This window comes from Miniopterus schreibersii (assembly GCF_964146895.1).
Source record: "Miniopterus schreibersii genome assembly, chromosome: 18".
Classification (NCBI taxonomy): Eukaryota; Metazoa; Chordata; class Mammalia; order Chiroptera; family Miniopteridae; genus Miniopterus; species Miniopterus schreibersii.
In genome coordinates, this window is record NC_138121.1 from 4,780,290 (window position 1) to 4,792,863 (window position 12,574).

Genomic DNA, 12,574 nt, shown 5'->3' on the forward strand with positions numbered 1-12,574 from the left:
CACGTGCCCTGACCGCCTGGGATCCAAGGTCGATGCTCAACCGCTGAGCCACGCCCGGTCGGGCTTGTGGATAGCTCTTGTTGGTAGTTCTTGTTGCCGGACACCAAACACCCCCTGGGGAGCCAGGCCCGAAACAGTGATGGCTGCTTGCTGCCTGATTTACAAAGGTTACAAGTTCTAAAATAAGAAGTTCCTATTGCAGAGGATTGATCACCAAATCAAGCTGAGGTCTGGAGACAAAGTCAATTTAAAAAATCATAAGCCTGGCTGGGCGTGGCTCAGCAGTTGAGCGTCGACCCAGGATCCAGACGATCGGGGTTCGATTCCCGGTCAGGGCACATGCCTGGGTTGCAGGCTCGGTCCCCAGTTGGGGGCCTGCAGGAGGCAGCCAATCAATGTCTCTCTCATCATTGATGTTTCTATCTCTCTATCCCTCTCCTTTCCTATGAAGTCAATAAAGATATATTTTTTAAAAAAAAGGAAAAAGAAAAAAATCATAAAAACCAGGAAGTTGGGAGTGCAGTGGGGACAGGGAGAATTGAGGAATGAGGAATTGAAGAAAAAGTTTCCTAAAGTCTATCTATAACAATTAAAAAATTACAAAGTGTTTGTCATTAGGAAACCTTGCAAAAGAACCCATGTGGTGATGAGGTATAAAATACTAGAAAGTTCTGGAAGAATATACAAGAAATGGCAGTTTCCTCTGAGGTATCTGAATATTTTATTAAGATGTCTTATCTTTACAACTTAGAAAAGAAAATATTTTAAACAAAAATAAAATTAAAAAAAAAAGAAAAGGAGAAAATAGAGCTATTTCTAAGGCTCTCCTATACATGACCATGGGGGTAGAGGACTGTCAGATCTCCGTTTCTATGAGAAAACAGAAGCGACGAAGTGAAGGGACTTGCTCAAGGCTTGGAAGTATATGGCAGAACTGGGACCTAAACTTCCTTCTTCCAAATCCAAATCTGGAGACCCTAAGGCTTTGGTGATTGAGAAGGCTCTATCGGCAGGACGAAGAAGACATGAAATCCGAACTCATTTGGCTAGATTTATGAACCAATAAGAACAATCTGTCACCTTAGAAAAGAGACTGACTTCCCCATGGAGGGCTCTAGGCCGGATGATGCCAACTCCTAATAGAGATAGGAGCTGCTGGTTAGCGACAGGCCCTGGATTTCTGGACACAGGAGGTTAAAGGAGAGTGGAAGTGCTCCCCAATTGTCTGGATGGTTTAGGCATAGTCCTGTAGCCAAGTCTGGGGTTTAGAGGTACTTCCTGTCTTGTGTGCGACACAATGGGAAATGCCAAAGGCCAACTATGCAAATTAGCACCATCTAGATGGCTTTACATGGGCCTCAAATAAATTAGTAAAGTCACAAGTTAAGAACTGGCAAGATTCTTCCAACTTGGGACAGGTGATCACAGCAATCAATCAACCCATATCTACCAAGCCCCTGCTCTGTGTCAGGCCTGTGCTGGACAGTCAAGAGATGAGGGAGCTGTGGTTGTCTAGATGGCAGGATGGGATTACAGAGGAAGGAAACCCAACTGAGATAAGTGAGTTAGGTTATGGAGGTAACATTAGAGCTGAACAGTGAAGATATGAGGGAAGGGCCAAAGCAGGTACTCCAAGCAGAAGGAATAGAAATGTATATAGGAATGAGAGGGTGACAGCACAGGGTGACAGATGTCTGGGGGGACAAAAAGGATTTTGACATGAGTGTAGGGTTCAAGCAGGGCAGAAGGGAACGGGGGGAGAAAAAGAGGTGAGCTGGCTCAAGATCTGGGATGTCAGTCCAGGAAGTCTAAATTGTATCCTGAAGGCAAGAAGAGAATTGTGGAAGGGTTTTAGTTTTTCAATAGGTTAGTCTGGGTTCGCCTGATGACTCAAATTCCAACCCAATGGCATGGGGAGCCTTTCATCCTTTTCCACCGCCCACCTTTACAAAAACTCCCTTCTGGCACTAAAAACAAAAAACCCTGATTCGCACTATCCACAACATACAGGGTCAGGCAAAAGGAGGTTCACAGTTGTTCAGATGGAAAGTACTACAGTAATTAATAACTAATAATACAAGAATAAACTCTTGTGTTCTGTATATCCACAAGTGTAAACCAACTTTAAAATATATATATATATATATATATATTTTATTTTGGAGAGAAAGAGGAAGGGAGAGGAATAGAGAGATAGAAACATCGATGTGAGAGGGTCATTGATTAGCTGCCTGTGAACCTACTTTTGCACCACCTTGTATTTACCTATTTATTTGCTCAGTTCTAGAATACATAAGTAGTTTCAGAATTGCTAATCCCGTATCACTGTGAAAAACTAACCTACTTACCAGAGTTCAATGTTTATAGTTTTTTCTTTAGTCTGAGAGTATATAGTCAAAATACTGTATTCAAGGCTACATGAGTCAGTTCCTTTTTTTTCCTGCCTCAGTGTAGTAATGTCCCCATTTGAAACACAGTACTTAATAAACTTAAAAATATAAATACAAATAGTAAAATCAGCCCTGGCCAGGTAGCACAGTTGGTTAGAGTGTCATCCCAACATACCAACGTTGCAGGTTTGATCCCCAGGTGGGGCACATAGAAGAATCAACCAATGAGTGCATAAATAAGTGGACTGACAAATCAATGCTTCTCTCTCTCAAATTAATAAAAAAGAAAAAAAAAAGTAAATCAGGGCTTTGATGCAGGTTCACATTCTCCTGTGGCAATGGTCTCCCTCTAACTGGCTGACCCTTCAGAAACCTGGGGCTTTAGAGAAATGCAGTGATACCAGCCACCCCTGGTTATTCGGACTCAGTCAGTCTGAGCTAGAATCAGGGAATCTGTATTTTTTAAATGTTCCCAGAGAACCACTGGCTGTAAGATAAAAAGCCTAAAAAAATGCAGGGCCCTGATGATCTCCTCTGGCCAGTTCCCACTCAGCTCCAGTCTTGCGGGCACATGGTCTCTGCACTGCTGCCCACCTGCACGTCCTGCTCCTCTGCCTGCAAATCTCACCTCCCTTCACCACCAGCAAATACCTAGCCTTTAAAATCCAGCTCAGATGTCTCCTCCTCTGTGAAGACTTTCCAACTCCCCAAACATGGCCAGACCCTGAGTTCCCTGAGCTCCTGTAAGTTTGCTTTTGATTATTATTAAATAATTCACACACTGAAAACAGAACAGCACAACATGACAACTTTTCCAATGCCCTCTGTTACAGCTCTCCTGCGAAGAGCAGAATTATATGTTTGTCTTTTCCACTGGCAACAAGACTTATTCTTCCTCCTCTGATGATTCCCAGGCACGGGGTCTGGCACACAGCAGGTGCTCAAAAAATGTTTGGTCTAAGATTATTTGCAGCTTTAACCCTGTGGCTCAAAGATGGCCCAAGTCCTTTTCCATGAGTCACCAGAACCGAGACTGAGAAGGATTCTGTGCTAAGCAATTCTCATCTTGAGATGAAGTCCATTTCTTCCTGCTCTGGACTAAACCTGCCTGTTATTGTTCATGCTGGTTAGTGAATGCTGTTTCCATACCAGACCTGATATTTTTAGCACTCCTGTTATGATAAACTCACACTAACCTCAAAAAGAACAAATCAAAGTCAACTTTTTGCCACAGGAAACCAGCTCATACTTAATGTTTTGCAACATGCCATGGGAGAGTAATAAAAAGATGAGACCTTTTGCTCACAGATGGTGAGGCCAATGCTCAAGATAGTGGAAAAATGCAGCAGGAAGCGTTCAGTCTGGCCACTATCTTATTAAGTAAACTGGAAAAACACTCAGCACCCAAACAAGGCAAACACACACACATGGACGATGAGGCAGCTGCTTCCTCAGAGGCTGAATTGTGAATGGGGCAGTAAGAATCTTCCATGTGTGAGGGGCAGACCAGGGCCAGGACAGCACTGGAATCAAATACCTGCTGGGTGCCCAGGGAAGCAGACAGGTGAGAGGATCCTGCGGGAACACCAGTGGGCAGGTTGCTCTCCCTCTAGAGTAGAGGAAATGACCAAGGAGCCAATAGCCAGTCACTCATGCCTATTATGTCCTCCAGTGGTGAAACAAAGTCAGGTTCTCTGTAAGGTATTCTCAAGTGTGCACCAGAGCCAAACACCCTGTTCTCACTAGGAATTCATAAGGCACCATCAGGTGGATCAGTCAAATTCCTAGAAGAGGATTGGGAACAAATTCCAAGGACTGGGAAAAACTGAAAACAACTTACGTGACTTTCAAGATGAGACTGGTGGCAGAACGTGTCTGTACACTTAAAATGGGTAAACTTTCTGGTATATATCATTCCTCAATAAAGTTGTTATAAGCATAGAAATAAAAATACAGGAAAACAAGACACATGATTTCACTAATTGGAATAAGAAGAGATTTCAGAGACAGGCTTAGTTCCCCCATTTCTATAGGTGAGGATATAAAATCCTAGAGAGGCAAACTGACTTATCTGCCCAAGGCACAAAGATAGGTGATGGCAAGTGTATTTGGCAGGATGCAACTTCATCTGTGGAAGCTGCTATGCTCTCCTGCATAAATCCAATAAGGTCAAATTATAGGAGAATCTCAGTTATATGAATGGCTGAGTAGAAAACTGAAAGAAGTATTTCTCTGAATATAAGAATAAGACGATACGCCCCCGGAGAGTCAACCTAATGCTTACAAGCTGAAGGCTCTAAGCTGCTGGCTAACCAGGGAACGAGACCACAAGAGCACGTCCCTCTCTACTTCCAGTACCTAAGTCCAGCAAGCAGTCGAGGGAGTTAAACAAGTAGGTACCAACAGAGAAACTCCCAGAAAGCACACCAGGCCCTGTGCTCACTGCATCTGGAACACTCCTTATAGTTCCAGCTGTGGCACCTATGAAAGACATAGCAGAGCTCAGAAAAACCAAGAGGGGGAGGGGAAAAAACCCACATCAGGAATGTGCGCATGACAACTCTCAAGAAAGTTTAGGATTTGTCATCTGCTGCAAAGAGAAAGGCCGGGGAAAGGCTGGATATCCAAAACACCCAGAAAGAACACTGGGTGTAATGTAAAGGACCCACACCCGGGGGGGGGGGACTCAAGAGACTTGGGTTTTAGACCTAAGGCCACCACTAATAGTTGCATGATCATGAGGCCTTCTAGGCCTCATTCTTGTCCTAAAAAGAGAGTTAGCCTAATTAGAATTGAGAAGTCGGTTCATTTTACATGCCAAGTCAGAGAGCAACTGCAGGCGGTGCTGTTTAAAGGATTTTGAGACTATGGGAAAAAGGCCCATTGGTTCACACGTGCTAGCCAGTGATAAGGGCAGTCATTTCAACAACAACAACAAAAAAAAAATCATCAAGAAACCAGAGCTCAATGATGGGCCTCGTCTCCACTCACTCAGATGTGTGGCCACTGGGAACTAACTAATGAGGAGCTTGACTCAAGGCGAACATCAAGAAACCATCTGGACTCTCCAGCCACATTTGCTGAAATCAAAACCCAAGGCACTCAAGGCTGGCCGGGAAGCCTTGAGAACTTACCTTGAAGGAGAAAGTAATCGGAAGTTGTGCGCTTCAGGGCAGCCTTTGCTTTGTCACTGCTCCAGTCCACTTCCAGTGCTTCTTTAACGGAGCAGAAGACCACCTTCTGTTGAAAAAAGGCAAAACTGCTTAGGGATAAACCATGTCAGTTTTAAATCACAAGGTGGTAGCTCATCACCATCTAGAGTAATGTCATTACTTAAGGCTTCCTATTTATTAAAAGAGGCTGAGGCCCACTCAAATCCAACAAACGTTTATTGAGCACTAACTGTGTGCTCCTCCGGGCACTGGGACACAACAATGAATAATGTACTCCCTGCACCAAAGGAAGACAGAGCAAAACTAACGTCCTAATACCATTCTGGCTCTTTAACTGGCTGTATTTACACTGCAGAAATACTTGCAGAAGTGAAGAAGAATAGGTATCTAAAGACATTCAATAAAACTGTTTTTTTGTAATAGTAAACAAAAATTTATAGATGTTTCTCAGTAGAGGAATGGTTTGCTGTTGCTGATGGATGACAATACCATCAAGTAACAGCAAGAGAATAAGAGGGATGAAACAAAAGCTCCAAGCGATAGAAATAAAAATGGCATCTGCAAAAGCCTATGGCAGGAGGGAGCACGGCTAAAACCTATTAAACTAAATCCACTGAGAAGGTCTAACAACACTCTAGAAGCAATGAGCACACACAGAACACCCAGATCTTGGTTTCTAATCACCATTCTAGTGTTTCTAAGAGAAACATTTCTCCTTGGAGAAATGGTTGATTTCAAACCTGGAGCAGGGAGAATATGAGAAGACTCTGGAACATCTTATTGTGCCTGAAACAACAAAGTGCTCAAAAAATGATGGGGACAAGAAACAGAAAACAGGGGCCAGCTTAAAGGAGTGCCCACTGGTCAAATCTGGAACAACTTGAGGGTAAAAAGAAATAATAGATTACAACGCTTTAAAAAGACTAGAATCCATTAGTCCACAGACCTAAAATTAATCAAGTTTAATGAGGAAAGGGATATTTATATATTTTCAAAGTACCTCTCTATAAAATATGTGCTAGTCACACAGGGAAAAGAGATATTGTATTCAAAGAAGTCTGGCAGACATAGTCATACTCAAACGATGAAAGTGAGCATTAGCAGTAAAGGCATATGGAAACCACGCACCAGACCACAGGACGTCATGAGAAGCATCCATACCATATTTTTGCGAAAATGTATACCTGGAATCTAATCATGAAGGAACATCAGATGAACCCAAATTAAGGGGCATTTTACAGAATGGCTGGCTTGTAATCTTCAAAAGTGTCATGAAAATCTAGATGCATGCATGATCCTGAACCAGACCCTTTTGCCAAAGGGACATGATTGGAGCAACTGGCAACACTTGAATGGGGTCTGAGGATTAGACAGCAATGATGTAACTGGGTGAGTTTCTGGATTTTGATGGCTGGTTTGTGGTTATGAAGGATGCATTGTTTGAGAAAATACTGCCTGAAATACCTGGGAGTGATGGTTGAGCCTTAAGAATTTCAATCTCATAGTCCAGTTAAGACTAGTATCAAGCCCGCTTACACCTCTTAAAGCTTCCTGAGGCAGGGACCACAGTGAAAGGCACAGCACTGAATAAGACTAGATTTTCTATAAATGCCGTGAGCTGCTTCTCGTTTGCCAAAAATCCCAACAGTAAATATAAAAGATGAATTATCCACATGGTCTATCAGCCATCAAGTTATGGGGTTCTGCTGGGCCATTTAGAAGTGTGGGAAACTGCAGTGACCTTGCCAATGCCACAGAAGACTGGTTTGATTAAGTTACAGCAAGGCAATGTAAACCACACTCTCCACAGAAGATGTAAGTCTGGGGAATGCTTCTGAAAACACAATGAATAAAAAAAGCAAAACACAATACATGTGATATGTATATCAGGTCATTATATGCCTTGTATGTATTCATATATGTTAATTAGTACTCCAACTTTATGATGTATATTTGCATAGAAAGAATACTGAAAGGAACGTTATAGTTATTACTGGGGAGCAGGATTCACATTTGCTCAACTTGTTCTGTGTTTTCCAAACCTGGGATTGTGAGTAAATTTTACTTTTTAAATCAAGCCGAATATCTATAAGAAGTGATATAGTTCCAGATATAAAGTTGAATGTAAACCAGAATCGAAACAATTTTCAAAATGACAGATTTCTAGGTCTAATTTCACACCTACTCTTGGGAGACTGTAGTTTTCAAAAGCACTCTAACAAATGATAACCACAACCCGAGACAGTTTTCACAGTTAGCACATGTTCCTGTCATGTACTGCTGACTTTGGAACGTAAATGGACAAAACTACTAGGGAGTAATTTAGCAGGCAGGGTCTGGTGAAGCTGAAGATGCACACATCCCAATTTTCATCCTAAGAATCTATCCTGGAGAAATCACACAGCTGCCCAAGGAGATCAGCTACACACACAAAACACTGATTACAGCCACCCAATTTGTAACAGCAAAAACTTACATACCTAAATGTCCATCAACAGCAGAATAAATAGTGATGTATTCACACAACAAATACTCTACAGCCAAAAAAAACACTGTCCTGCAGAAAACTTGCTGCGAAGGTGAAGGATGAAGCATCCTCTATTATTGCGATACAAATGCCAGCAGCCACAGGTAGTTACCGAGCATGTGAAATGTGGTTAGAGAGGCTGCAGAAGCAAATTTTTTATTTTATTTAACTAATTTCAATAGTCACATGTGGCTAGTGGCTACCAACATGGACAGCAAAGCCTGGGAACTACAGAGATATAACACTGCTCTTTAAAAGCAGGGGGTGGCACTCACAGAATATGAAACCAATTTTTAAGAAGTTAAAAAGTATACCAAACAATTCTATATTGCTGGGAAATACATACATATGTAGTTAGAAGAAATGCATGGGAGAACCACAATTGAGGATAGTGGTTACTTACGTTGGGGAGGGACAGCCAGGGATGAGCTTTATTGCTCTAAGTTGGGTGGTGGGTACAAGGTTAGCTATATCCTTCTTAATTTATACCTACAACATCACATAATAGGTTTTATTCCATTGGTTAGATTTATAAACACATGATAAAACACCATGCCAAGTAGGGCTATATTCCCCTCTTTCAGGTACCTTACTAAGTCCACACAAATGTACCAGCAGCCCAGGGGAAAAGAAATGTCTTGGTTTTTAAGTTGAATAGTGTTTTACCGTTATGTCCCAAAACTTGCATTGATGTGGCATGATTTTTGTGTATCAAATATCACACACACACTGGATTGTGCTGTAACGCTGGGAAGAACCCCCTTCCCTCATCCCTAGAGCCCAGAAACTTTTCCCTTGTGAGTCAGGGCACAGCCAGCACCCACCCCACACTCTACAACCATCAGACCTAGAAAACCTGCTATCTGCATTGCACCAAACTCTCTGCAGTTTACATCTTACATTTCCCTGCCACTCCTCCCCCAAACCAAGTGATTCTGACAATTAGCAGCGTTTGGGCCTGAAGGCTCTGATCTAGGCAACTCAATGACTTACTACTAAATATTTCTGTTCCCTGTCCTGTTTGGAATTCTGTTCTCAGCTTAGCTCAAATACCTAAACTATAAGAACTAATATACAAGGTTAATCCATTTAGTTGATCACAAAAAAAGTTAATTCTTTTTTAAAATGAGAATAATCTGCTCTAAAGCTATCATATTACGCTGCAGGAACAGCCACAACTACACCACACAAACATTTCCTGAATGTGACTGTGCCAGGCACTGCCCAGGAATACAGCAGTGGACATAACTGCCTGTATGGAGCTTAAACTCTAATGGAAGAGACACCGAAAAGTGATTTGAAGAGCAACCAGCTTTACAAATCAAGATGCCACATAAAAGAGGAGGAACAAAACTAGTCAGTCATCAGGAGTGTTTCTTTAAGGATGGCGGTGAGAGGAGGATGACTGAGCTGTCAACAAACTGCTCAGGAAAAGGGAATCGAAATAATGAATCACTACTCCACTGTGGAATTTCACAACTAATTCAGGAGGAGTATTAACAGTGCCCAAATTAGTCACCTACTATTTTCAGAAGCAGAGGTAAAATTAAATCTGTATTTCTTAGCACGTCATGAACAAATCCTACTTTATGTTACATTTTAAAGTGCTAATAGGGCGAGTAACCACCAGCAGGCATCTACTCATGTCTGGCAGTCCCTAACAATAAAGAAACATGAGCAGCAAACAGGAGCGTGATAATGGCCTTTTCTCCCAAAGGTTCTTCCGGAATGATCCTCATGTTCACATACTGTATCTCACCACCCTCATAAACTCCAAATTACCCTAGAAGCTCCCAGGGGAATCACCTTGTAAGTCATAGGGTGAGCCAGTACCCTGAGCCTCTGTCTATGCCCTCCCACCTGCTGCTGCTTACAGTTCAGTGACCTTGGCAGGTCAGTCACTTAACTTCTCTTAGCTTCAGCATCAGCTGTAAACAGGGACAACAGGACTGGATTGATTCCCTGCACCCAACACACACTGCCTTGCACAGTAGGCATCCTGCAACTCAAAGATACAGAAGGAGCTGGCTATTTCAGAGTGAGGAAAGCCAGAGCCTCTGCCCTACATCTGTGCTTTGTTGATCCTGCTTCCTAGGACAGGTCCTGGTTTCAGTGTCTGGCAAACTGTCCTTCACATGCCAACTCTACCCTTTTCTGGGAAACTTTTCTGAACACTTCCTCACCAAAGCCATTACTTTCTCCTTTATCCACTGTGCAATTAGTGTCTGCATTAGTGTCTACATCAGGTTTGTGCCCAAGACCAGCTTCTGATGAAATCTGTTGCATGACTTTTCCTGGGCACCAAAGGAAGCAAATTACTGAGCACCTACCTCTGGGCTATGCACCTCCCTACTGCTGTATTTATCATGATGGCGCATGTGCTAGAAAGGCCCAGTGTCTTCCTAGACGGTGTGAAAACCACAACCTCTGTTTTCCCTCTTTGTTTTTGAACGTTTCTAATTTAGGAGCACAATGCGTACCTTGAAGCAAAAGTGGCTTTACAACATTTGGACCCTAACCAGAAACCTTTCACAGGAAACAGGAAGTGGCTGCTTCCCCACCCCCATCCTGCACTCGGAGCATAACCCGACTAGTTATTCCGTACAATTTAGGCAAAAGGGCAAAATCGGAATCAAGGAATTTCTGAGTTGGGAGAAAGAAAACTTCCACAACATGAAAGTCTTTGCCAAACTGGAGAAAATTTGTTATTACAAGGTGGCAGGGTCCTTCCACAGTGCTCCTGGTGAGGCCGCACAAAGGCAAGGTCTGGAATCCCGGGGATTGTCATCAGGAATGCACTGAATGCCTCTCAACCTTAAGGGCTCGGGGTTGGAATCCAAGCCTGAATTGTACAAGAGAAACAGCTGACTAACAATGTCAGCTGGGGCATATTTTGATACCTTCAACTTCGGCCCCATGTAGGAAGGGGCTGCACAAAGAGCTCTGAGACTGAAGGGCCCTAGGAATGGTACGCAAAGGCCGCCGAGTGCCTGCCCGAGTGCCTGCCCGGGCTGCCCACATTCTCCTCATAGCTAGATAAAGTGGCTCCCAAAAGAGGTTTCCAGATCCGCCCCAGTGGGCACTATCAGAAATGACTCCCGGGAAACTTCCAGCTGTGAAGGGCTAACAAAGCTAGGCACTCTCTATTTGAATGTGAAAGACCCGCCTCAATCCAAGAAGCCCTTAAGCCATAAAACCCTTCACACCAAGGCCAAGTGTCACACTTGTAAGAGGGTGTGATTTATAAATTGACAGCATCCACAAAGCTGCTTTTGTACTCCTTCGTTAGTTAACAATTTATCTCCCCCCACCAAACTCTCGCAGCTATTCAGATAAGGCTTGACTGGGCCTCAAAAGGAAAGAAAAAAAAAGAAAGGACCCAAGTTTTGGCCAAAACACCAATGTTCACTCCGGATAATTATGGTCCTCTGAAGAGACACTAAAATTAGGGCTTAATAATTCCTCTGTATCACACTCACAGCATCAAACTCTTCCAGTACAAACATAAAGAGCAAGAAAGAGAAAATCTCCAGCGCAGCCTTGCTGGAAACTTGCAGAGTTCCACTTCTGTGGTTTCTGCAGTCTCTTTTGTGGTTTCTGCGCTCTTAGAATCCCCCCTTTAGAGCAATTTTAACTCGATGCTCTGACCAGCTGTTTTTCTCTCTCAACATTTAAATCTACAAAGAAAAGGGTAAATATGGGCTTGGTCATATCTTTCCTCTCAGTTCCACAAAACCAACTCTGACCACTTCACCTTGTTTTCCCCATTGTCAGATTCCTTCTCAGATTCACCATCAACCAGAAACCATCGTCTCTGATTCCCTTCCCACTCCTCTTTCTAGAAAATTAATTTAAATTACTGCACTAATTCCAAGAAGAATCTTAAGTATACATTAAAAAATATATACCTGATAACATTTGTCAACCTTGAGGCCTTTGTTCTTGAAAGACTTGGTGAAAACAAAACAAAACTTTAAAGAAACAAAACAAAAACAATTCAAGTTTAAACTGTCTCCCACCCATTTAGGACCTTACTAAATTGTCTATTAATCTCATTTTTTTAAAAACAAAAGTAATGGCCCAGCCGGACGTGGCTCAGCGGTTGAGCATCAACCTGGGATCCAGAAGATCGTGGTTCGATTCTGGGTCAGGGCACATGCCAGGGTTGTGGCCTCGATCCCCAGTCAGGGGCGTGCAGGAGGCAGCCAATCAGTGATAACTCTCTCATCATTGATGTTTCAACTCTCTCTCTCTCCCTCTCCCTTCCTCTCTCTGAAATCAATAAAGATATATTGAAAAAAACAAAACAAAACAAAAAAACACAAAAGCAATGCCCTTTGGCCCTGGTAGCTCAGTTGGTTACAGAGTTGTCCAGATATGCCAAGGTTGCGGGTTTGATCCTCAGGGCACATACAAGAATCCACCAATGAATGCATAAAAAAGTGGAACAATAAATTCATGTTTCTCTCTCTCTAAAGTCAATT

At 42.7% G+C, this 12,574-nt stretch overlaps 1 protein-coding gene across 3 annotated transcripts in view; it reads right to left on the bottom strand.

Moving 5' to 3' along the window:
- The window catches only part of SAE1 (SUMO1 activating enzyme subunit 1), a 58,369-nt gene that overhangs the window by 18,948 nt on the left and 26,847 nt on the right, over positions 1–12,574 (bottom strand). For all 3 annotated transcript variants that reach the window (XM_081117982.1, XM_081117981.1, XM_081117980.1), the window contains exon 6: positions 5,525–5,630. In XM_081117982.1, the coding sequence (XP_080974108.1) occupies positions 5,525–5,630 (106 nt within the window). The remainder of the gene's footprint in view (positions 1–5,524; positions 5,631–12,574) is intronic.